The sequence below is a fragment of the Artibeus jamaicensis genome, unplaced genomic scaffold, assembly GCF_021234435.1.
Source record: "Artibeus jamaicensis isolate MK-2021 breed Jamaican fruit bat unplaced genomic scaffold, CSHL_Jam_final contig_519, whole genome shotgun sequence".
Taxonomy (NCBI): domain Eukaryota; kingdom Metazoa; phylum Chordata; class Mammalia; order Chiroptera; family Phyllostomidae; genus Artibeus; species Artibeus jamaicensis.
This window is the reverse complement of record NW_026521871.1, coordinates 23,026,109-23,051,700: the sequence shown is the minus strand read 5'-3', so window position 1 is coordinate 23,051,700 and position 25,592 is coordinate 23,026,109. Positions and strand designations below refer to the sequence as shown.

The following is a 25,592-nucleotide window of genomic DNA, read 5'->3' as shown; positions in this document are numbered from 1 at the left end:
TCTCAGGTACTTAAAATAATTCTTGCTTCATATTCACTGAAAATTAGTGGAGGCTCTTCTCTGCTTTTACTTCAGTCTGCATCCCAGGCAGACAGAGCAGGCACATCACTGGATACAGACAGAGAAAGAAGAAAAAAGAAAGCATGATGAATGGTGTACAAGCTCTTAAAGTTTTCACCTACAAGTGACACCAGTTGTTTTTACTCACATTTTATTGGCCAGAGCATCTCATGTGTGGCCATACTTAAGGACAGGGAAGTGAAATCTGCAATGTGACTGGAAGAAAAACTGAACATTTTATGAACAACACTGATGAACACCACAAACTGTCTACCTAGTCAACAGATATTTGTTTGACTGCCATTAGCACATTAAAAAAACATAACCACTCTTCCCTAAATGAGACAACCCAAAAGTCCCACCTGTTACTGGCTCCCAGCTCAATGTCCAGGCTGTCTGAGCGATTCCTGCTGATTTCTTCATCAGGGTGAGATGCACGGGAGGCTGTATACCTGGCACAAATGTGGCTTCACTTGATTTGGATAGACACTAATAGAATTATTTTTTCACAACCATAACTATCATCCTCTACACATGCACACACACACACAATGAAACAGTGAAATGAGATAGAATAACTAAAAAACACTTGCACTAAAAAAGAGGAAAAACTTGAAGAATACAGCAGTCTCTCTCTGGTCCATAACAATTCTGAAATCACTCTGGGAAGATGCTGCATAGGCCACTGTTGGAGGGTAGGATGGGTGGTCTGCGGACCTGCAATGCATCTCTATGAGGCATTTCCTTTTCCAGTCTCCTGGGCCACATCTGAAGATCAAATTGTCACATCATATACAGCGGCTCTCATATCGTGTCTGATTACAATTTATTTAAAAGCTATTTTGTTAAAGTGTTTTTTAAACATTAAACCAAAGCATATGTTTATTCTATAAGAATGTGGGAGAAAGAATGACTACTAGGGTATTTGCTAAGTGTTTCTGTCCTCTTCCCAGGTAGATGCTAGGACCAGTCTTTCTTGCAGTTAGGTATACTCATGACTTGCTTTGGCCAATTAAATGTGAAAAGTGTCTTATGTCATTTCCTGGTGGGTACTTTAAGAGCCAGTGTTGCAAGGAGACTCTTTACGTACATGGGATGTTTACAGTCATATCAGAAAGTGCTATTTGTCACAGCCTGTAGATAAAAAACTGAGCCTCTGAGAGGTGAAGAAGCTTATCCAAAGTCACCCAACAAAAATCAGCCTCACCCCATGTGTTCAAAGCATCTCTCCTTTCGCTGTGACTCACTGTCCCCATGGCTAGCTGATCATTTTGTTGATGTGATGACATGTCTAGAAAAATGCAGGAGCTGATGTGTATTAGTACAAACACTATAAACCCTTTACCTTCTGACGCATCTGACAACCCTGGAACCAAAAAGTCACAGGAGTTCTGTGTGCCCTTCGCTAATCACCTGCTATATTCTTTCTTAAGTGGCCCTCCACAGATGAAATAAAAATATAGTTTATGTTTTGGACACCGAAAATTTTGAGTCTGTCAAATCTAAATCCCATCCCTGCCACTTACCAGCTGTGTGGACCCAGTGGAATTCCTAACTTCCCTGAGCTTTTACTTTCTTACCCATAAAACTAGTGATACCTACCTTGCAGGGTTGTTCTGAGATAGGTGCTGGGAGCATGGCATGTTTGAGTCAAATGCAAGAATCAGTTTGAAAATATTTGTGGCCCTCCCCTCCACCCACCCACCCACTCTCTGCTTCTTGCACTTAAACTCATTGTGGCAGCCACTTTGGAAGGGTACTCTCTGGCTTCTGTGATTCTAGCTTCCCGTAGCTCCTTGCATGCCCAGGACTAATCATCACACACAGACATCTAAAGATCAGAAAGAAGGTCACCGAGGCTCAAGAATAGTCAGAAGACACGTACTGAAAGATAGGGCCTGTGGTGTAGACAAGAACCTGATCATGCATATGTGGGTTTGGGAGAAGATTTGGGTATTTTCCCTGAGAGGAATGACAGTCCATTAATAAATTTTCAGGATGGGAGAAAATCTTTTGAATCTTTAAAATCGGGCTTTATAGGATGAATAGGAGTTCACTGGAGAGAGAAGGAAGGCAACAGCATGTGCCATGGCAGTCCTGCTCAGGGCACCTTGTCACTGGAATGTACAGGGACCAGAATGAGTGGAGAAGAGGCTGGGAAAAGGAGTTGAGGGCAGACCATAGGATGTCATACCGCCTCATTGAGGAGCTCGGATTCACATTAATACTTACAACCTAGTTGGAGCCACATTTTGTCTTGGAAGGACACATCAAAAGCTCTGTTGGTAGGACGTGGTGCTGTGAATGTAATGGCCTGCAATGTGGCCCTTATCCCAGCGTGTTTCTAAGTCTCCCAAAGTCCACTTGTGTGTGTACTTTAAGCCCACTGGGTGGACCTCTAATTGGGCCTACAATTGTGGGGAGTTTTTCAGATGCTTTTGAGGTTGGCAAGGGAACTAGCTCCCATTTGCAAAATGTCCAACCGGGCTTTAAAAATGGGGATGGAAAATAATTTGGTAGCAGCAGTTTGTGGGGTGTTCCTGGGAGCCGGCTCCAGCACCGTGGCTGGGCGGCACTTTGCAGCCCCAGTGAGCCTACTGTGTCCTTTTAGTGAATTTGAAGGCCAGAGTAATCAGTGCACCTTCATTTCATTGGTATTTTTTCCAGTAATTAGAAAAGAACCAGAAAGTTCATTTACACTTAAGAAATGTCACCAGTACAGCCTAAAACATGGAGAAAAACTGCAGCAAGGATGGACCTCATGTCCCGAAAGAGTCCTGCTTTCTCGGTGTGGCCAGTGCAAACCACCTTGCCCTTACCTCTGTGCTCAGTGTCACACTGTTTTCAGGACACACTCAGTCTCAGCTGACTCAGAAATTGCTGCCATTAAACAAAAATCAGGTTCCTTGTCTCTTTCAGATCATGCCATGAGAGAAGATCATTTAAAAGACTAATTAAGTTGTTCTTTTCCTTAAATCCCCTACCCATCCAGTTCTAACAACACAAATTCAAGGTCTAATCATACATAATAAAAATTGTATACTCACATCTGCTTGCCCCCGGACCTGTAAACTGGCCCAGTCACACAGGTGCTCCAACCCGCTGTCCGTGGGAGTGACTCGGGGAAGGCTGCTGATTGTGCCAGACTGGGCCCTAGGAAGCCCCGGGGTTTCAGGGAGGTGCCTTGGCAGGTGACACTTCAGGGCACCTCTCCCAGCACTACAACCAGAGCAGCTGTTTTATCTATTCATGTGGCATCTGGACAAGAGTATCCTTGACAAAATGATGAAATGTGGCACTGCCTCGAGAAGCCACTACCCCGCTCTCTGCCCGATCCTCATCCTTTCTTGGTAGACTCTTCACAGGTGTCCCTACTCAGGCTCTGTCCCTAGCAATCACCTCATCCCTACCTCTGTTGGGGACTCTCCTCTAGCATTCTTGACCTTGGCATTCCTAGAGTGTCCAGCTTTTCCTACTCCTGACCGTGATATCCCCTTTGTTTCAGGTAAGGGAGGCTCTCTACCCTAGCTCCTGGTCTTACTGAGTTCTACCCACTACTTAACAAATAAAGCACTGGGAGGTTGAAAAGGGGATGGTTTTATAAATTAGAACTTGTTAAGGGACAAATACAGAACCCCCACTATGGCTTTTGGGAGAAGCCAAGGCAAAGAATAGGAATGGTCAGAAAAGGGATAAAAAGGTAGAAATAATGCTGAGAGTTGCAGCAATCAATAGCATGTGACCTGCAGCCAGAGGGGAGCCAGAGCCACCTGTGGGCCTGAGATCTGGTATTCATTTCCAGGTCACAGCCTGCAAGACACTAAATGAGTGCAGACATGTGAAGTACATGCCTTTATTTAATAAGCTTGGTCTAATTTAGTACAAATTCCCTTAATAAAGTCTATGTTCAAATTATTCTGCATCCCTAGGGTCTGTGCTCTGGAAGAAAGAGGCACGTGCTAGCATAATCTGCTTTATGTTCAGGTGGCATTTCCCAAAGAGGGCTTTATGAAGCTCCTGTGCCACAGGAGGCCCCTTCCACAAGGAGGCCAAGGTCAAGTTGGAAAACCGCACCAACCATCCCACATCACCTCATTGGAGAGTCACAATGCATGTTATTAAATGCTCTCAAAAGCCCACCAAGAAAGAAATCTATTTACATTGCTTAAAATTCTTTAATCTTATTTTGCTGCTAAATTCACTCTTTATGAAATAGTGCTCCTAGAGCACTCTGGAAAACAGCTCACTGGTGTTCGTAATACAGGTCTCCATCCCCTACCAGCTCATGAGTTTGCAAAGGCAAGGACTGTCTGTGCTTCCAGATTCTCCTCTCCTCACCTGTCCCCTGCTCCAGGACCCAGAGAAGGTCAATAATTGTTTGTTTAATTACACCCCATTTCCAGATGGTTTTGACAAAAGTGTGTGGTTCATGGTCTGACACACAGGAATGGCCAGCACGGTTTCTCCTAGCATTGTCTGTAATTTTTTAAAATTCAGGGAAAGACTGTTCTAGGCCCTGGAGTTAATTTGATGTGAGCATGTATTGGTTTAAAGGCAGTACAGATTAAATCAACTTTAAAATTTAGTGATTCATGCCTGGAAACTCAGTATAACTGGGTTGTAATTCTAACTCTGTACCTTTTTCTGAAGATTATATCAATTAGAAAATTTGACAAGGGTCTTAAAGAAAAAGAAGTGTCATTTTAGCTTCTCCAAAGGACACACCAGAGGGGGAGAAAAAAAAGAGCCAGAAGCCACTGAACCGAGAGACAGAGAAGCTTGACAGTGCAGTCCTGTCTAGGACTGCTCAACAGTGCAGACAGAGACAGTGCAGTCCTGTCTAGGAGTTCCCAGGCCCTTGCTGCCACCTGAACTCGCTGCCACTTTTGAGTTCCTGCTCTGTGCTGACCTCTTAGCATCTTGTCTTTTAACAGCCCCTGTGGTGTGGGTATGATTTCAATTCCCATTTTGCTGATGAGAACATGAAGACTTAGAGACGATAAGTACCTTGGTAAGGTCACATGGAGCCTGGATTTGCGCCCAGGTCTGTGCCACCAGAACCCCCACCCTTAATTATGCTGTCACATCACCTCTGCCCCTAGGGTCATGTAAAGTCAGATGGTGCATCACAGCCGAATAAGGGAGGCTGGAGGATTCCTTAATCTGGCCTCCAGTCCTTTGCCCAAACTTTCTGGGGCATTTTTCCCACAGATCCTACAAAGACAACCTGAGGGCTAAAAGTAAGTGCAAGCCCACCAGGCCCCATGCTTTGGTGTGGGAAGGGAAGTTGGGTGTCACAAGAGGAGAATCCCAGGCGCTCACTGCCACTGCTGTAGCTGCTCTGAATCTTTGAAAACAATGCCCTGTCTCTGTAGTCCTCAGTCCTTCTAGAGGATGAACAGGAGAAACTGGGTGATACATGAGGGTCCTTCCAACTCCGTGAATTTAGGTCTCCAGAGAACTGACTTTTGAGGTCATCCAAAGCTGTATGTTTTATGCACTTAGAACATGATATATGAAAGTTTGTTGGAAAGGTGAAAGAGATGGATTCACAAAACCTGAAGGGTCAGGAAAGCCCGCTGAGAATGTGTCGGTGGCAGCCATGGTAGCAGCTCATCGGTCTCCACAAGTCACCTGCAACTGCAGCTGCCAGTCCCCAAGGTTCGGGGGGCAATGTTAAAGCTGCAGCTCATGGGGGTCTATTACACACTTCACTTAGTCTTGCGTTCTGTGGACGTCTCTATCGCTGAAATGAGAAAATGAGAGAAAGCGAGATTTCAGATGGTCTTACATTTGCATTGCTTAAAACTGATATCCAACCATCCATGAAATTGTGTTCACTGGGAGGCGTCCCCATCAACCAGCTATGCACAGGGCGGCTTCTGGCTCAAGCAAGGAGGAACACGGCCCCCAACCCTTTCTGTGTGTCTCTCCAACCAGCTATGGGAATGGCAGCAGGAAAGAAAAGACCAGCAGCAGCCTACACATGCTTTGCAAAAGGAGGAGACCCAGTACATTTGTACACATTGATCCTTCCCTCAGACTGAGGGAAATGGACATTACTGATTCAAAAGCTCTTTTCAGAGTGGGTGGGCATTCCCTCTCACTTGAGAGAAAGTTGAGGGGGAATTCATTCCCTGGGCAAACTCTGGCTCATAAGAACACCGGCTCTGTTACATTGCATTTAGCAACTGCTGCTCTTTTTCAAGACAACCATGTTTCCCAGCAAACTTGGCACAAGTCGGGAATTGCTGCTGAACTCCTTCAGTGTCCCCAGAGCCCACTGTAATTGGACAGTCTGCCCCAGCAGAGTGTCAGTCCCAGTCTGTCCCCATCCTTAAGAAGCAGTCCAATTATTACACCTCCAAGAAGTCTGCCAAGAAATGTCACTGTGTGGCGTGCAGATCAAAGGCTTGGAAACAAGAAGGATCTGAGTTTGAATCTAGGCTTCACTGATTTCTGGCTGTGTGGTCTTGGACAAGTAACCTAACTCTGAAAACATCATCTATAAAAGAAGCCAAAAGTGTAGTAGGGAGGAATCTGGATTCATAAAGAAAAGAAATTAGTTTTTTCACATTCATTTTAGGTTCATTTCAAGCCCTTATTCCATCCAAGTGAGGGAGACTCAACTTTGGCAAATTTGGAATTCTTTCATTCTCTTAGGGTGCCAGCTGATTTCAGGGGGATTTCTGTGGTGCTGGGGTGCCGAGGGGGCCTCCAATCCATCTTTCTGTGCAGCTGTCCATTGATATGGTACTCACTCTGGTCATCAGTCACTAAAAGTCCTTCAAGACTGGCAGCTCCTTCAGAGTTCCCTTGCCTTTTGGGGGCCATAAAACGACTTCCACTGCTCCTCATGTTCTCTCTGTAAGACCATGTGTTCATCTGTCCAGACCCCAGGCCACATTCCCTCCCAACACCACACACCTCTGCCACAGCTCAGCCAGGCGACAGGCTCAGGTGCCCTCATTCTGCATCTCAGCTGTCTGACCTCCCTTCACACCCCCCACTCTGGGGGGTCATTTCCTAGTCTGGGGGAATCCAGAGTCTCTTTCTCTGTTTCTCCCCCAATGTGCAGCCATACCCAGATCTTCCCCACTTCCTGAGTTTAGGCTTCTGGAAATGAAACTGGGGAAGAGACTCAGCTTCAAGCCCAGTCTGCTCTTCTCGTCACAGCCTTCCCTGTGGCACTGAGCACAAGCCAGCCAGCAGTGGAGGCAGGAGGGGGGAAATGAAAAGAATAGAGGCTAAGGTCTTAAAAGTAACATCTTACTTAAATATTAAATAAAATAGACACAGACAACAGTATGGTGGTCAGCCAAGGGAAGGTGATGAGGGACCAAGATATATGGTGATGGAAGATGATTTGACTTTGGGTGGTGGGTGTACAATGCAATATACAGATCATGTGTCATAGAAATGTACACTTGAAACCTATATGACCCTATTAACCAGTGTCACCTCAATAATTTTTTTAAAAAGAATGAAATAAAATAGTATATTAAAGAACTTGCCATGTTTTAAGGGCCTCATGAATGATAGCTATTAGCATTTCCCCTGTGATCTGTTGGCCCATTATCTATATCACTGATTTGAAAATTAATCATGCTCTGCCTTGGAACATCTATCATATTGGCAATTTACTCTTTTATATTTTTCCGGTTTTTATACTTTATTTTCCCAGCTAAATGTAAGCTCCTGGAGAGCATGGTCCACATCCTATAATTAACTGAATCTAGCAGAAGGCAAGGCATGCAGCAAACACTTTAAAAATGTGTGCCCTCAGGAAACCAAAATCATGCTCGCAAAGATTTAGAGGAGGTTTTTTGTATTAGAATCAGGTTATTTTTTTCTTAAAATAATTCATGAGCATGTTTATATCTAAATGCTAACATAGGGGCCATGTGGTATATGCAGACACTCTAGATAGTAAAAAGAGATTTTCAGTATATCCATTATATTTTAAAACCCACATCACTACAACCCCTGAGTGCAAGTATATTTCAAATTTTATGCTAGTCTCCTATTGCAAAATGCTAATTGAATTGATTTCCTGGAGCTGCATCACTGATAAATAGGGTACATCACAGATCTGGGATTTCTGAGTCAAAAAATATTGAATGTGAATGCTTCGCCAAGAGAAAATAGTGTGTAGAAAAATGACAGCATTCATGAGTTGCAAAGTTTGGCCTTTAAGGATGGAGCAGTTGAGTGGAGCCAGAGGACATGGCAGAGCGGGCTCTCGCTGAGGCTCGCTGGACCGGGCTGGCCAGTCTCACCAGGATGCCCCAGCTGGTCCCCTGCATGGATGGACACACTCACACAACAAGGCCCACACTTCACCACTTCCTACTTTTGTGGCCCTAGGTACCTTACTCCTCCTCTCTAAGCCTGAATTTGTTCATCTCTAACTATAGAATAAGTACCCCCCACAAGAGTTTGATGAAGATTCAATAAAATAATGTATGTGAGGACTTCACATAGTGTTAGAAATGTAGTTTATACCCAGTACATGATGGTTGGAAAGAGGACCACAGGATGCCCTGGAAAGTGGCAGTTCTACCTTTCATACCCAGACTCAAGCCTTCTTCCTGCAGGTCCACAGAAGTGTCGCTTTGCCAGAGCAAAAACATGCTGATGACTTCGAGGGGTGGGGGGCTTCGAGGGCCTAGAACAGAAGGCCCCACATTGGCTCCCCATGCCCTCAAGCCATGGCTACCTCAAAGCCAGACCTGTTTATTGTTCCCTGTGGACTTCTCCTTTCATTTCCAAAGTGAGGTGTTTGCGGTGGAAAGTAACAACAGTGAGTCAGAATGGCTCAAACCATAACGATGGATGTTGGGCTCCCCCAGCTGAGGGCGTTCCATGGCAGAGCAGTGGGGAGGCCCATTCAGGACCCTGCCCAGCCTGCTCTGGCTCTCCCAGCTCTGCCCTCTGCCATGTATTGCCTTGGTTGTCCCTGGTCTGCTCGCAAGGCGGCTGCAGCAGCTCTTGGCCTTCCAGGGTAGAGAGAGCAAAAGTAGGTTCTACAAGCCTTCTGGAAAGAAAGTGGAAGCTCTTTTCCCAGGAGCAGCCAGTCAGTTTCTCCTCCCATCTCACTGGCCTAAATTTGGTGTCATGATTATTCCTGAATCAACAGCCATGGCTTATCGGATGCCAGGTACTGATTGGCTTCACCTTGGTGCTGGGTCCCAGGTCCTTGCCTGATTCAGTCACTGAGCAGTGGAGACAGGAAAACCTGATTAGCTTTGATGAAACAGAATCCACCCCTGGAGCTTGAGTCAACCCTCCAACCTCAGGGCTGCCATTGCAAGAGGGCAAGAGTGAGACGGATGTCAGAGAGACAACACAATGCCCACCGCTTTGCTGGTGTTTAACTGCAACTCTGCAAACAGTGATGAAATGTCTGCTGTGTGCCAGACAGAGTGCAAGATGCCAGGGCAACACGGGCCTGTGTTGCTGAGAGGAATAAATGAGCCACTTATGCAAAGTGCCTGTTGCACCCCTCAGCCCCTAATACCTGTTCAGTGTTGTCTTCATTAAAATGCATGATGCGTGAGTGCCCCCTGCCATTTAAGAGACAGACTTAAATAAATTCCAGCAGTGTGCAAAGACTGGCAAGAGGAATCCTGAGAGTGGCAGGAAGGAAAGACATCACGTGAGGTGTTTGCAGAAGGCCCAACCCCAAGGAGCCTATAGCCCCGTGATTCTTAACGATGACTTCACGTTTGACTCACCTGAGGAGCTTTTAAAACCCTACACTAATTGGTCTCAACCTCTGAGGGAGGGATTCCGCACCAGGATATGTCTTTCTAAAGGTCCCCAGGTCATTAAAATATGTGGTCAAGGTTGAGAACCACCTTTATAAGTGAGTGAAGACACAAAACACATGTAAATCAGGAACTAAGAACACTTGAGTTGTGAGGAGTCCACAGAAATGAACTGTCAATGTCCCTGAGGGCAGAGGGAGGGCACAGTGGGCAGGGGGCTGGGAGCAGGGGGAGGGCACAGTGGGCAGGGACTCATGAAAGGTTTCTATGAGCAGCAGGGGGTAGAGGATGTGAAGTGCCCTAAAGAACCAGTGGATTTGCCTGATGTGAACAGTTTGGAGGTGGTATCCCGATGTGAGGAGGAATGAGTGTGAACAAAGGTCTGTGTGCAGACATAGAGGGTGTATCAGTTCAGAACCAGTCAGGAGAGAGAAACCACACAGTAACTGGAACAGGAAAATAGAAAGAGTAATAAAGTGTAACACAGGGTTGGAATAATGCAGGATTGGCCACTAAGAAGTAGAAAGAACTCAAGAACACAGGAATGCAGGTACCAGGAGAGTCCACTCCCAGAGGGCTGAGACAGGGTGCCCCAGGGAGATCCCTCTGCTTCCTCCCCCCAGAGCTGGGGTCCAGACTTTGCCGGCAAGGTGCAGTTCACTGAAGGACAGTGAAGCCACTGTGGTGTCATTGAGACAGAACTTTTCGGAGATGTGCCCTCTGTGGCTTCGGGAAAGTCCTTTGCAGGGAAGTGTCTCTCTGGAGCGCACGGTGCTGGGGGAAGGTGTGCCCCCACACACACACTGCAGCACTGTAGGAGGCAGGCACGAGGGGCACCAGGGAGGCTTCGGGCCCTGCTGAGCGCGCACAGGAGGACCAGGAAGTAAAACCCGTAAGTGTCCCCTCCAAGCAAGCAGGGGCTCAGAGTGCTTACAGAACCTCAAGAAATTAACAAAGCTGAAGTGTGACCCCAGTTTATCTCTCCTATATGTCTGCTTCTTCTCTGAACAAATGGAAGTGCAAGATCAAGGATAAGCATGTAGGTGTAGGCCACCTCCTGATGGAAGGGGTCTGAGCTCAGAGAAGTCAGTGGGGAAGCCCTCTCGGTGGAGGTGGAGATTCAAGTGGACCTTAGGGAGGCCCAATTTCGAAAACCACAGACAAAATGCCAAGAGGTAACTTCCAGGCTGGCTCTGCAACACAAGCCACCCTGGACAATGTCATGAACCGAAGATTGGACCCTGGCTCAGACCGAGGTCCTCACAGTCAGGAGAGCACAGTGGAAAACAGGAGCAGAAAGTCAGAGGTGGAACAGAATCGAGGAAGTCCCTAGCGGCCAGAGACCCTGAAGTTGAGCTGATTTTGCATCAGCTCATTTCGGGAGAGCCAGCACCTGTGGGTGTGGGGTTTCTGGGATTCTTCTAGTGCCTGCCCACGGCTCAGTGGAACTCAGGGGAACAAAACCCAGCTTTGGAGTCAGGCCAGGACAAGAGCAGCATTTCGCCAACATTCCTGGGGCAAGTCCCTCGACCTTTCTGAGTCTCGGGATTCTTCAGGCGGCATTGGAGACAATGATTTGTCTTTGTGGGCTTCCAGGTGAAGTCTCTAGCACAGAGCCTGGCACACAGCAGGCTTTTAATCAGTAGTAGCTTCCTTCCCCCTCTGTTTTCACTCTGTAAGGCTGTCCTGTCTTCTAAAAACAGTTTGTGTCCCTGAAAGTAACTATTTTAAAACTCAGAAATGCTAGAATTCCTCAGTTGGGTACAGCTGAGAGTGCCAAGGTATTGGTGGCAAATGACATCCTCTTGTTGAGAATCTGGCCACAGTCACTGTGTCCTTCATTCCATAGCCAAATGGCGCCTCGAAGTGGTGTTTCATACCCCAGCTCCACAGGGCGAATAACTGTGCTTCTTTGTCTTTTAGGCGGAGAAGTCACCAAACCGCGGTTTGCCCAGTTCTTCCACGGCAGCCTGGCCAGTCTCACCATCCGCCCTGGAAAGATGGAGAGTCAGAAGGTGATCTCCTGCCTACAGGCCTGCAAGGAAGGGCTGGATATTAATTCCCTGGAAAGCCTCGGCCAAGGAATAAAGGTAAGGAAGGAGCCAGCATCACCCCGGCAAGGTTTATGAGAAGGTGGCAACCCAGGGCCAGTGCACACCGGGGAAGGGAGAACAGAGATGGTGTCGGCCCAGGTGCAGCCACGGCAGGGAGTTCAGCGACTTTGACTCCATGATGGACTCCTGCTGCTGTGTCCTAAAATTTCTAAAAGAAGCCCTTGTGGATGAATAACTGGTTCACTACCCAAAAGCAAGTGCATCTTCAGTGTCTACCTGGAGGGAGTTGTTAGATTTCTCTTGTTTGTTGGTTGATTGGTTGCTTTGTTGTTTATTTCCCTAAAGGAACTGAAGCAGCATGCAAGGCTACAGTCAAAGCTGTTTTTTAAAACAAAAACTTTGAACTGCGTAAAATCCAAATTAGAAAGGAAGGTCAGTCCCGGTGGGGTGGAATTAGGAAGCAGATGCGGAGGTCGCTGGGCCTCTCATTGTTCAGCTGAGACACAGACTGAGCCCCCAGCGGCTCTGGCCTGCAAAGGGGATGCAAACAGATTCATGACTTTCATCATTCATGCAAAATAAATATATTTGAATAATCCAAGAGAAGCAAAGCGGCATTCTGAGAAAAGCCCCTCATGAAGAGAGGGGATATTATGGCCAACCATGCCTCAGCAAGCCCCTCCCTGACAGTAAAGGATGGTTCTGGCCTCAGCTGGGTCTCAGGAGCACCTGCCAGCCTGAAGCCTCTGGGGCCCTGAGCAAAGACATGGTAGCCCTCACTCAGTCATAAAGGACCCCCAGCAGAGCAGACAGTCCTCTAGCCTCCTCTCTGGAAGGCAGGTGGCCATCTCCTAGGGCCATAGGACAGCCCCCTGAGGCCCCAGTAGCTGTGAAGTTTCCCTTCTTAGTCAATGCCGGAGGAGGGTATGACCAGAGCAGAGGTTTCCCACCCACCTCCCATCCCCACCCAGTGCTGCCTGTGGAGCCCCACCCTGCCCTTCCTGCCCTGGGCCTGCTCCTGTGGACGGGGAGGCACTGGCCAGGACAGAGCCCTCTGACTGAAGCCGCAGGTGGGGCCTGTGCCGCTGTGATGGGTGGTAAACTGGAGGGGCTAGTAATCTGAGCACATCGAGCTTCTGTCTAAGTCATAGTTGAGTCAGCAAACATTCCTTGGACACCCATGTATTCAGTGCTCATCTGGGTAGAGGGAGAGAAAAATGAACGTCCCAAGCTTCTTGTCTTCAGGGAACTCAATCCTACTTCAGAGCTCTAGAACCTGGGGGGACGGCAGTTAGGGAAGGCTCCTTGGAGGAGGCAAAGTCTGAGCAGAATGTTTCAGGATGGATAGGAACCAGCCAGGAAAAACGCAGGAGTACAGTGAGAGAGCAGGGCGGTCACTCTAGGCAGAGCCAGGAGCCTGAGCAATGGCAGAGGGCTGAGGAACCCCGCAGTGCACGCTGCAGCTCCAGGCCAGTGGTACAGGTGCCCAAATTGCAGGACTGCAGGTAGAAAGTGTGACCAGAGCGGTGGGCAGAGGCCATATCATGGGACCTTGTTAACTATGTTTAGGTATTTTCCCTTTTTTTTTTCTGTCGGCACCAGGCAGTAATGAAGTACTTCAGGCAAGGAAGCATGATCTGGGCAGGCATGGGGCTCAGGATGTTCACCCTGGAGACTTAGTCTGAAGGTCACGATGGTAGATACAGACAGGGTAAAGCAAGAATGGCGTTCCAGAACACATTGTTTAACAGGCTTTATAAACACACACACACACACACACACACACACACACTCTCTCTCTCTCTCTCTCTCTCTCTCTCTCTCTCTCTCTCTCTTTTCAATAGCTCATCACCTGGCATTGAGGGGAACTCACAAGACTGCCTCCTAGTGGAATGGCAGCCTATTTTATTTTATTTTGTTTGTTTTTCTCATTGACTTACTATTTATTTTTTTGCAGTTTTATTTTTTGTTTATTTTTTTAATTTTTAATTAATTTTATTTAGTTATTTTTCAAGTACAGTTTTTTATCTATTTCTCCCATCCCAGCTTCCCCCTCCCCTTGCTCCCACCTCCCTCCCATTTCCACCCCCCTTAGTTCTCGTCCCTGTGTCTTTCCTATTTGTTCCTCCAAATCCCTCCCCTTTTTTCCTCTTAACTTCCCTTCCTTCTCCCCTCTGGTCACTGTCCCCTTGTTCTCTATTTCAGTGTCTTTGTTTTTTTTTTCTGCTTGCTTGTTTGTTTTGTTGTTTAGCTTCCTGTTAAAGGTGAGATCATATGGTATTTTTCTTTCAGCACCTGGCCTATTTCACTCAGCATAATGCTTTCCAGTTCCATCCATGTTGTTGCAAAAGGTAGTAGCTCCTTCTTTCTCTCTGCAGCATAGAATTCCATTGTGTATATGTACCACAATTTCTTGATCCATTAATTTACTGATGGACACCTAGGTTGCTTCCAACTCTTGGCTATTGTAAATTGTGCTGCTATGAACATTGTGGTGCATAGGTTCTTTGATATTGATGTTTTAGGATTCTTAGGATATAATCCCAGCAGTGGAATTGCTGGGTCAAAAGGCAGGTCGATTTTTATTTTTCTGAGAAAATTCCATACTGTTTTCCATAATGGTTGTACCAGTCTGCAATCCCACCAACAGTGGACTAAGGACACCCTTTTCCCCACAACCTCTCCAATATTTGTTGTTTGTTGTTTTGTTTATGATAGCCATCCTGACTGGTGTAAAGTGGTATCTCATTGTGGTTTTAATTTGCATCTCTCTGATAGCTAACGATATTGAGCATCTTTTCATGTGTCTCTGGATGTTCTGTATGTCCCCCTTGGAGAAGTGTCTGTTCAAGTCCTTTTCCCATTTTTTAATTGGGTTGGGTGTCTTCTTAGAGTAGAGTCGTGTAAGTTCTTTGTATATTTTGGAGATTAAACCTTTGTCTGAGGTATCATTGGCAAATATGTTTTCCCATACAGTTGGTTGTCTTGCTAATTTAATACTGTTTTCTTTAGCCACGCAGAAGCTTTTTATTTTGATGAGATCCCATTTGTTTATTCTTTCCTTTACATTCCTTGCTCTAGGGGACATATCAGTAAAAAAGTTGCTGCATGAAATATCTCATATTTTCTTGCCGATGTTCTCCTCTAGGACTTTAATGGTGTCACTGCTTATATTTAAGTCTTTTATCCACCTTGAATTTATTTTGGCGTATGGTGTAAGTTGGTGCTCAAGTTTCATATTTTTGCATGTAGCTGTCCAGTTCTCCCAACACCATTTCTTGAAGAGGCTATCTTTACTCCATTTTATGTTACTGCCCCCTTTGTCGAATATTAATTGACTGTAGAGAGTTGGGTTGATTTCTGGGCTCTCTGTTCTGTTCCATTGGTCTATATGCCTGTTTTTATGCCAGTACCAGACTGTTTTGATTACAGTGGCCTTGTAATACAGTTTGATATCAGGTATGGTGATCCCCCCTACTTTGTTCTTCTTTCTCAAAAGAGCAGCTGCTATTCGGGCTCGTTTATGATTCCATATAAATTTTCGAAGTGTCTGTTCTATGTCTGTGAAATATGCCATTGGTAGTTTAATAGGTATTGCATTGAATCTGTATATTGCCTTGGATAGTATGGACATTTTGATGATGTTAATTCTTCCAATCCATGAACAAGGTATATGTTTCCATTTGTTTGTGTCTTCCTTGATTTCTTTCTTCAGGGCTGTGTAGTTTTCTGCATACAGGTTTTTTACTTCCTTGGTTAGGTTTATTCCTAGATATTTTATTTTTCTTTTTGCTATATCAAATGGGATTTTTTCCTTGATTCCTGCTTCTGCTGATTCACTGTTGGTATACAAAAATGCCTTTGATTTCTGGATATTGACTTTGTAACCAGCTGTTTTGGAATGGCAGCCTATTTTATAACAGCTGGTCCAAGCAAGCCCTTCATGGCACACTTCACGCAGGCATCCCCCGTGCAGAGCCAGACTTGGATCCTGACCCACTGTGTGTCTTGTCTCCTTAGTGTTTTGTGAAGCCAGCGATGCAGGAATCTGTCCTCCAACCCTCCTTCTCCTCTCTGGCTGATTCTGGATTTGCCCCCCACCCCCGAGTGGGTCTCCTCTGCACTAGATCATCCCATGGGGGCACAGTTTCTGGATTCCAAGCACTGCAGAACAAATGAACCAAAGATGCTGAACTTAAAAGCCACATATCCTAGACTTATAAACAGAGAACCATCACAAGTCTACATAGCAGCCGTAGCCTAGGAACAGAGGAGGTGCTGGACAGAGGGGCACAAAAAGCTGTAGGGGGGCGGAGGCCCACCTGCCTTTCCGGGATACCACCTGATACAACCAGTCCGTGCAAAGGACCCTTTCACACCCTCGGGGTGCAGGTAGTGGGAACGGGAGCGCTGTGCGAGAGGTTAACGATGAGACAATTCACGGTGCACCCACTGGGGCTATTTTCAGTTGATTATCCCTGTTCCTCACAACAAATTAAATAGTGCGACCCCATTTCAGAAATAAGGAGATTGGGGCTCAGGAACTTGTCCAAACTTGGATTAGAAGACATTCTTAAAATTACTATAATTTCATGCCTGCCCTCCTTCCATTTATCCCTCATTTTGTTTCTGAATAGTGACTATTACTTTCCCCAGCAGTTCCTGGTCCCTTCCCTCCTCTCTGGCTATTTATTTCAGAGAAGTGAGGTTTTTCTGCAATTAAGGGAGCTCCCTGTCTGCTCACAGGGCCCAGCGCCTTTCCTCTTTCTTACTCGTTTTCCTCTGGATCGTGCCTGTTTATGAACATCTCTCCAGCATGTCTGGCATCATTAAGTGGGGGGGTGGTGGCTATCTCATGTAGACACAGGACACCGTGGAACAGCCACACTGCTGAAGGGGACCGTGTCCTGAACCCGGCAGCGTGATCCCTGCCAGGTTGTCAGCGGCACGGTGTGGAAGAGCGGGGAAGCACAGGAACTTTGGAACAAGACAGTCCTCGGTTCATGTCACAGTGTGGATATTCACTAGCTGGGTGACCTTAGGGAAGGTACTTCTGTCCTTTACACCTTAATTCCCTCATGTAAAAATGGACTTAACATTATTTTGCAGTGATGTTGTAAGGATTGAATTCTATGTATACCTGTCTACATGCTATATCCATATATACTCTCTCTGTACCTGTGTATACAATATGTAATATGTCTAGATATTAGACATAGCAAAGCTGTACATACAGATGAGAATAGACACAGATATAGATACCCCCTAGCACACCTACTAAGTAGGCTCTCAAAAAATCATCACTTCCTTCTCCAGCTGGACTGGCTTTGCACTTGGCGTCACCACTGGCCCAGCTCCTTTTGAAAAGTCAGCCTGGGTGACAGTTGTCGCAGAGGAGCCTCTAGCCTGGTGAACCTTCTGGCCCAGCCCAGAGAGGCTGGCGGGTGTCTGAGGAAATGGCAAAGGGCCTAGGCTGCCATGGCCAGCCCAGGGAAGTTTGCCCGGGTCTTCGCCTGCTAAGTGGCTGGCAGCCACTCTGCAAAGCCCCCTGTCTAGCAGCTTCTTGGCTTAAGGAAAGGAATTGCCACAGCTACAGCACAGCTCCCTGGGGCACAGAAAATGCTGTCCCCCTTTGCTGGGTCCCCAGGAAGCCATCTCCTGCCCCTGCGGTAATACCAGTATCACTCTGTGTCCCACACAACCAGAGGCCAACCCTCAGTCATACCACAGAGCTGTGAACATTGCAGTTTAAAAACACAACAAAAGCAAAAAGAGAGGCTTTACTGATTGCAAGAACTATGTTGAGGGCCAGGCCCCGGGCCAGTCCTTCCCTGTGGGACGCTCGGCCAACCAGACTGGGGATTAACTGGAGGTCCAGCGCGTTCCTGATACGTGCTCTCCCAAGCTGGTGCAGTGGGACTGTGCCTTCTGCCGATTGCCACCTGTTACTGCCAACCCGTTATCCCGGAAGAACTGCTTTATTTTACTCTTTAGTCCTGATGTGATGCTCAGAGGTTGGCCTCCTCTGCAGGGGTCACACGTTGTCCTCTGCTTGTCATGTGTTGGACCCCATGCTAATGCTGAGAAGTCAGTAGACCCTACCCTCAAGGTGCTCACAGTCTGCTGGGGGTGGCAGACAGACAGATAGCAACAGTACCACAAAACTCTACTATAGCATTGATGGTGATAGGGCAGAAAAAGTTGTGGGGACATAAGTGGTGTTTTTAGATGGGTGACCTTGAATCTGCTGAAGTCTGAATCTGGTGATCTGTGAACACCAGAACTATGGGCTAGTAGGTTTACAGTTGTGAGTACATAAAACAGTGTTTACTCTTGTATTAGTATCTGTTCATTGTTGTGTTATTTTCCATACGAACAACTATAAACCGTCTGTTGCCCCATCCTGTGTAACGGCTCATCGGTGCATGGCAGCTAGTAAGTCAGCCAGGGCAAGAGAGAAGCTGACTAAAGGCCAACCGTGTGCCTGGGCGCCTGCGTGCAGCATGGGGAGTGGTGCTTGTGGGCTCAGAGACCCTGCTCAGGGTTTCAGGACAGGAGGGAACTGGCTGGTGGGGAAGGATGGGCAGTGAAAGCAGGGATCCAGCACAGGCAAAGACTTGGTGCAGAAGTATGATAAAAGCTGCCATAAATTGACACTTCATATGTGTTCTCTCACTTAAGCCCCAGACAGGCAGCTATTAACATCCTCATTATTATAAATGAGGAAATAAAGTCTGGAAAGGAGAAGCACAGTATATTTACCCAAAGTTGTACTCCGTGGTTTGTACCCGACCTGGGAGATGGTCGTCCATGCAGCCCACCATCTTTCAGGGGGCCACAAAGCCTCAGAGAAGTGAGAAACATGACTGGGAAGAGCTGAAGCCCTCCCATGGGCTAAGCAATTGCAGTAGCAAATGACTACAGAATATGGTTTATTTTTGTCTCACACTAAGCTGGGGAGGTGGAGAGGTGGAGTGGGGTTTCTGCCTAGAACACCGTAGGCCACCAGAGCAGAAAAAGAAAAAAGGCTGGAGCATTCTGCAGGCAGGGTGTCTTCATCCCAGAGCTCCCGCATCACTTCCTCTCACATCTCATTGGCCAGATGCAGTCACGTGGCCCTGCCAATGATAGCGCAGCAGCTGAGGAGTGAGTGGGCACGATGCCCTGGAAGGAAAGGAGAGCAGGGTTTGATGAGCACTGACCATGATTCTGCAGAGGCTTGACTGAAAAGACAAGTCACTGCAAAAAAAATAATAAAAGCATCCCGTGGGAGAGGAGCAGGAGATGATACTGAGTAAAACAAAGGCTGGGGTACCATTTACTCAGTCATCTAATAGGGGCTTACGGAGCACTAGCACTGGGTTCCGGGATGCAGGGGTAAGGGTCAGAGTAGCCCTCTCCTCACTGGGCTTGTGGTCACTATACTTGCATTTAATTATACTTGCATTTCATTAGCTCTATAGGAGGCTGCTGGGGACCTAAAGGAGGGAAGAGGAGGAAGCCTCAGGGAGGAGGGAACCATTGAACACCCACATGATGAAGGAGCTGAAGAAGACAGAGGCTAAGCTCTTAGAGGGCTGGAGGCCACAGTGCAAAGGACTTACAGGGGTCAATGTCACCACGGTGTTCATGAGAGATCCACCTCCTATTAGGGTCCAGGCACAGAACAAGGAACTCTTAGAAATGTGTAAGCCACATCAGAGGAAAGCGCAAATGGATAGATTTTTCCTAAAGCCCTGAGAACATATTCAGTCTCCTTATGGCAGTAGAAATGCAAGTTAAAACTATACTAAGATGGTATGTAGATCACCTATCAAAATCTGACAGCATTCTCTGTTGTTGAGGTTCTGAGAAAAGAGACATTCTCATACACTGCAAGAGGGAGTGTATATTGATATCATCCCTAGCAATGGGGAATTTGGCAACATTTGTCAAAATTTTAAATGCATACACTCTTTGATCTAGCAATTTCACTTGTAGGGAATAACTACTGGTATATTTACACACTTACAAAATGTTATGTGTACAAGACTATCCGTTGTGGTATTACTAGAAAAAGATTGGAAAAATCCAAATGTTCATATTAGAAGACTGGTTAAAAATTAATTTATTTAATAATACTATATACAGCAGTACAAATTTGTATGTACTGATACAGAGAGCACTCCAAGGTATGAACTAAGTAAGAAAAAAGCAAAGATATAATATAGTATCTACAGTATGTAAAAAAGTTACCTTTAGTGTAAGGAGAATAATGGAAATCTACATTCATCAACTACATATTTATAAGAATGCTTAAGTATAACTGTCAGGATAGGCGAGGTTTTGCTACAGTAAACATATGACTTACGATTTTCAGAGGCTTACAAAACAGCTATTTTGTGTTGTTGTTCCCCGTGCACATCCACTGGGCTGCAGCTCTGATTCGTAGCCCCCTCGCTGCAAGACCCAGGCTGCAGGACCAGACCCCTAAGGGGATTTTGTAGGTTTCATGGCAGAGGGAAAGCGACATAGCAAACCATGAACTGGCTGTTAGATCCTCCCCATTGGTGTCAACCAAACAATACTCTGCCCACATTTTGTTGCCAAGCAAGTTCACTCACCACTACTGAGTGAGAAGGGGCAAAAGGTGCACCCAGCAGGGAAGGGTACCATAGGTCACATGATCAAGCCTGTTGACAGTAGGACGGGCATGTAAATACAATCCTCTCACCAGGAGGGAAACAACTAATTACAAACAATAATGCAGTTTGTCACTAAGAAATTAGTTTAACAGTGATTACCTAAATGATGGGATTGGAGAAGGTGGGTGGATAGATGGGAATAAGATGGACATTTTTATTTGGCACATATGTACATTTGAACCATGTGGATATATTATCTACTCTAAAATAATGGTTGCCAAGTAGGTACATAAAAATATATTCATGTTTCTCTTTCCTGTCACGTGAGCATTGGTTATATAATCTGAATCCAGAGATATGCTCCTGACATCTTTTTAATATCAGGTCCTAATAATTCTTGCTCAGAAGTATGTCAAGATGATTAACTCAAATAAAAGAAGTATATCAAGATTAATAACTCAGACCAGTACAAAAGCTGTTCTCCATGTTCCATTCAGAAAAGAATGACTGGCCCGGGGAACATGGGGAAGCAGAGGTCTGTATCTAGTTGATCTAGTCTGAGAACCTGCACAACCCGGTGAGGAGCACCGGAGCCCCTGGGCCTTCACCAAATGTGGGTTAGCAGGGACTCCGCGTGGAATGAATCCTACCTAAGCCTAAAGCAGCTGGCCAGTGTGCAAACATCAAGTCAGTAAAACTCCTAGGAAGCCAGAGTTTAGCACCAAGCAGCAAGTCAAAGATTCAGATCTAAGAGGGAAGGAAAGCTATTAAGTAAACAACTATGAGTTTTAAGATTGGAAGCCACAATGATGGGGCATGGGTCAGGAAGTGAAGTACAGGGTGAATTGAGGAGCAGTTCAAGGCCAAAGACAGGAACAGCAAAAGGAGCCAAAATCTCAAGTTTCTGCGCTCTTGACTGAGAGATGGACAGTTCAATGCCTGGGAGTTTCTGCTCAGGACCCCACAGCAGCACAGCACGTGGGGGCTGCCACAAGTGACTGAGCTCCTGTGACTAAGATTTCAGAATCCCATCTGTGAGGGTTTACAATCCCTGGGGACCTTAGAGGAAAGGGCCCCGAAGCCCACCAAGGGTGAGCAGGAATTGCTTGAGGGTTAAAGCAGTCACCTGTGCACACAGCCGCTGCACTGGCAGATGCTTTGGGGTTGCTTGTGCTGCCCTTCGTGGCCTTTTCATGGCGATGGAAGGTCTCCCTGGGACTCTGTATGCTGTTGGTCATTCTCTCCTGTGCTACCCTGCTGTTTTTCAGTACCACTTCAACCCCTCACAGTCCATCCTGGTGATGGAAGGTGACGACATCGGGAACATCAACCGTGCCCTGCAGAAGGTCTCCTACATCAACTCCAGGCAGTTCCCGACTGCGGGTGTGCGGCACCTCAAAGTCTCTTCGAAAGTTCAGTGAGTGGACACCTGTCGCCAGGGCCAGGCCGAGGCAGTGGGCACAGTCCTCTTACAAAACAGGGGTCACCTCTCTTCAGCTGTTTTCGGCATCTCTGCTATCCCCATGAGGATGCCCCAGTTATTCTTTGGTTTTCTTCTTAAAGAAAATATCCTGTTGTTTTGCTAACTCAAATCCAGCTTTCTTGTTTTCTTCTGTATCTGATTTAATGCCTAGAAGGCACCGTTTTCTGTAAATTCTCCGAGAGCTGGGTTTTAAATGGTGTGACATAAGTGTACAGTGTCTGGTGCATAGTAGGTGCTTGACCAATGTGGATTTATTAAATTAACCAACTCAGCCCGTAGAGCTCCTAAATAGCATGAGTGTGCAAGAGAAAGTGAAGGCATGGTTCTTGTCCCCAGAGGGCAAAACTTAAGAAGAGACTGTTACTGAAGCCTGTCAGTAGCTCCCTTACAGGCTTATCAAATCATTTCTCAGCCACAGCTGCTGCCACAGACAACTCAGAAGGGGACCCCAGAAAAAATCCTGGGAGGTGGAAAGCTATCACCTGGCACTGGAGCCAAGAGAAGGGCCCAGGAAAACAGGAACAAGCACGGGAAATAGGGATTTGCTGGCTGCCCGTGGTGGCTGGGGTCTGGGACGGGTGCCGGGACAAAGCCGGCAAACAGCAGTCACATCCAGTAGTTCTCCCCAGGGTGGGACTGCTCCTCCCGTCCACTCCGAAGGCCCTCCTTGGAGGCCTGGGGTAGGGAGCAGGCACCAGGTCAGCTTCACATTGCAGTGAAGAAGAAGTACCACACTGGCCAGTCTCCAGCTCTGGGACCAGGCTCCATACACTGGCAAGGGGAGGGGTGTCTTCTGGAAACTGGGACTTGATGCAGCGAAGGCCAAAGGAAACTGGAAACAAACCCACCACCATTCGCTCACCTCACTCACCCAGAGAAGAAGATGGAGTAGCTCAACCTGGGGTCCACCCAGCCTCCCCTTTCCTCAGCCACTTTCCCAAGGGATGCAGGCTGATGGCTGCCACCAGCCGGAGCCCACGCAGTATCCCCAGAGCATCCATCTGTGCCCTGGGGTCCTCACTATAGCCCCGGTCTTGGCCTAGATGACCAGCAGAGTGCCAATGACGTGCCTGATGTGGTCTCATGAGAGCATCAAGTCCGTGAACATTTACTGAGCTCCAATGCTGATGTAGGCTCCGGGTCGGCTTCTTTTCTCTAAGTCATCATATTTAATCCTTACTTCTCTAGGGTAGTTTGTTACTGTCATTCCCATGCTATAGATGAAGGAACTGAGGTTCACAGGGGTCAAACACCCTGCCCAGAGTCGCCCAGCCCAGGAGCGGCAGAGCGAGGCCGTGGACCCTTGTCTGTCTGATTTCCTGGGCTTTGCACGTGTCATCACTCCTCGCTGCTCCCAGGGTATTGAGAGGCAATATGTCCATGAAATGGACCCAGGAAAAACAAGTGTGATTACAGTGGTGCTCCACTGCCACACCTGGAACAGGTGCTCTCGTGTGATGGCCTCAGGCAGAGATGACTCACAGGTGGCAGCCGGGGAGGTTCACCCCATGGCCACACTTAGTAAGATGGCTGTAACCAACCAGTTCGATGACAGTTTGCTTCCCAAATCCTAATGCATGAAACAAGCAGTTGCTATCTAATTAACACGGCCACTGATTACTTTGTTAAACGATAATTAAAGGTTTAATGGTTACTTGTTGCCAGTGTAGAAAATTCCCATTTCTCCCAGGAGCCAATCTGTTTAAGTCCCTAGATTGCTAGTCGTTCTGACTGTAGTGTGTTTTTGAACTGAAATGTGTGTTGACGTCCCGGAGACTCTTAGGCAATCGGATGCCTTGTCAAGGACTAGAGGTGGCTGTGTGCATCCTCGACCGTGGCTGCGTGACAGACGGTCTCCTCGTGTGCTCTGCAGGTGCTTTGGAGAAGACGTGTGCATCAGCATTCCCGACGTGGACGCCTACGTGATGGTCCTGCGGGCCATGGAGCCGCAGATCACCCTCCGCGGCACGGACCGCTTCTGGAGGCCCGCCGCCCAATTCGAAAGTGCCAGGGGGGTGATCTTGTTCCCCGACATCAAGATCGTGAGCACCTTCGCCAAAGCCGAGGCCCCAGGTGAGTTGAAGACCACAGGTACAGGTGCATCCTAGGTGTGGGCAGCAGGCTTTGAGTTCTCACAACCAAGGTAAATCACCCTTAAAGACAATACTGTTGTTTCCTATAGCAAAGTCTTTACAATAGCAAAACAATCAAACCAACCTGGAAACAACGCAAATAAATAACGAGAGGGGAACGAATGGCTCAGCAAATCAGGGCACCCTATACAGTGGTACCTCAGTACTTGTCGTTAATTTGTTCCAGTGAGTGGTAAGCAAGCGACGGTTGATGAAGCATTTTCTCTTGCGGTACGGCGTCATGACGCCTGCAAGTTCCAGCAAGTGTGAAGAGTGATCGGCGCACGCCCAGGGCTGAAACATCGTTTCTTGTCAAAATGTGGCGAGTACCCAGTTTGACAAGTTCCGAAGCTTTTCGAGCACCGAGGCACCACTGTGTGAGTGCTGTGTTCTCGGAGGAAAGGCATTTATGCTAAATTGTAAGTGACGACAAACAAGGTGCAAGTTACAGTACCTACACCTACACAGATCCCAACCATGTAAAGGAGAAAGTACGGACAGGGCCCAAGGAGCCTGAGCACCACCGTCAGGGTGCTCACACTGTCCCTCTGCAGCTGCTGCAGAATGTTCTGTTCTGGGTGCTGTTGTTTCAACAATCAGAAGAAAAGTTAAAAAGTGCAAAGGAAGAACATAACTACATCCTAACATGTACACAGAAAAGACTTGTTCGTCATTTATTACTCTAAGCTCTCAGGGAACTTTCCAGTTGTCCTTTCGTTGGGAGAAGTGCACGCGAGAAGCACTTAGTTGTGCTGAAAGCTGCAGCACAGGTTGCAGACTTGAAGGAGGTGGAAGGAGGCAGGAAAAGGAAGGGTGAGTGGGATTCCAGGGAGGAAAACCTGAGGCCCAGCTCTGCTGGGGTTTGAGAACTGTCCTTTGCTGCCTCCTCCAAGACTACTTTCAGCTACCCCTGTGTCCAGCAGCAGCTGCTAATGGTGTGCTGGTGCCCATGAGCCTGAGTCCCTGAGGGGCGGCTTCTGGACTAATCCTGATCACCCACTGCCTTAACCCACCCTGGCCCCAGCCAACGGGGGTGCGGCTCACAAGCAGCCCTTGTTAGCTTCCAAAATAAATGGTGCTTTGCCACCTGGCAGGCAGGCTAGTCTCCTAGTTATACTCCCAGGTGCAGTAGGTCATGTGGTCTTCCCTCCTCCCCTCACTCATGGCTAAAATCAGACACAGAAGGGCCTCTGACCTCAGTGGTTGCAGGCCATGGCTGAATGCTGGATTTACTGGGCCTGGCAAGGACACACAGGCAACACAGGGAAGAGCAGTCATAAGGTCCCCATCTTCCCTTCTGTTTATGAGAGCGGCACGCAGAGCACGGGGCCAAGTGCTGGAGACCTACTGTTAGTGCTTTCGAAATTTTACCCCTACTGTCAGAACAGGCATGCCCACGGGAGCCTTAAACACGCAGGACCCACCCCGACCACGCTCTGTGCTGCTGCAGTGCAAAGGGCAGGGGGGCC

The 25,592-nt window shown here is 47.3% G+C and overlaps 1 protein-coding gene across 1 annotated transcript in view; it reads left to right on the top strand.

Moving 5' to 3' along the window:
- The window catches only part of CLSTN2 (calsyntenin 2), a 594,536-nt gene that overhangs the window by 553,554 nt on the left and 15,390 nt on the right, over positions 1-25,592 (top strand). Inside the window, exons 10-12 of the mRNA XM_037139401.2 lie at positions 11,754-11,920; positions 21,777-21,925; positions 23,865-24,064. Coding sequence (XP_036995296.2) covers positions 11,754-11,920; positions 21,777-21,925; positions 23,865-24,064 — 516 coding nt within the window. The remainder of the gene's footprint in view (positions 1-11,753; positions 11,921-21,776; positions 21,926-23,864; positions 24,065-25,592) is intronic.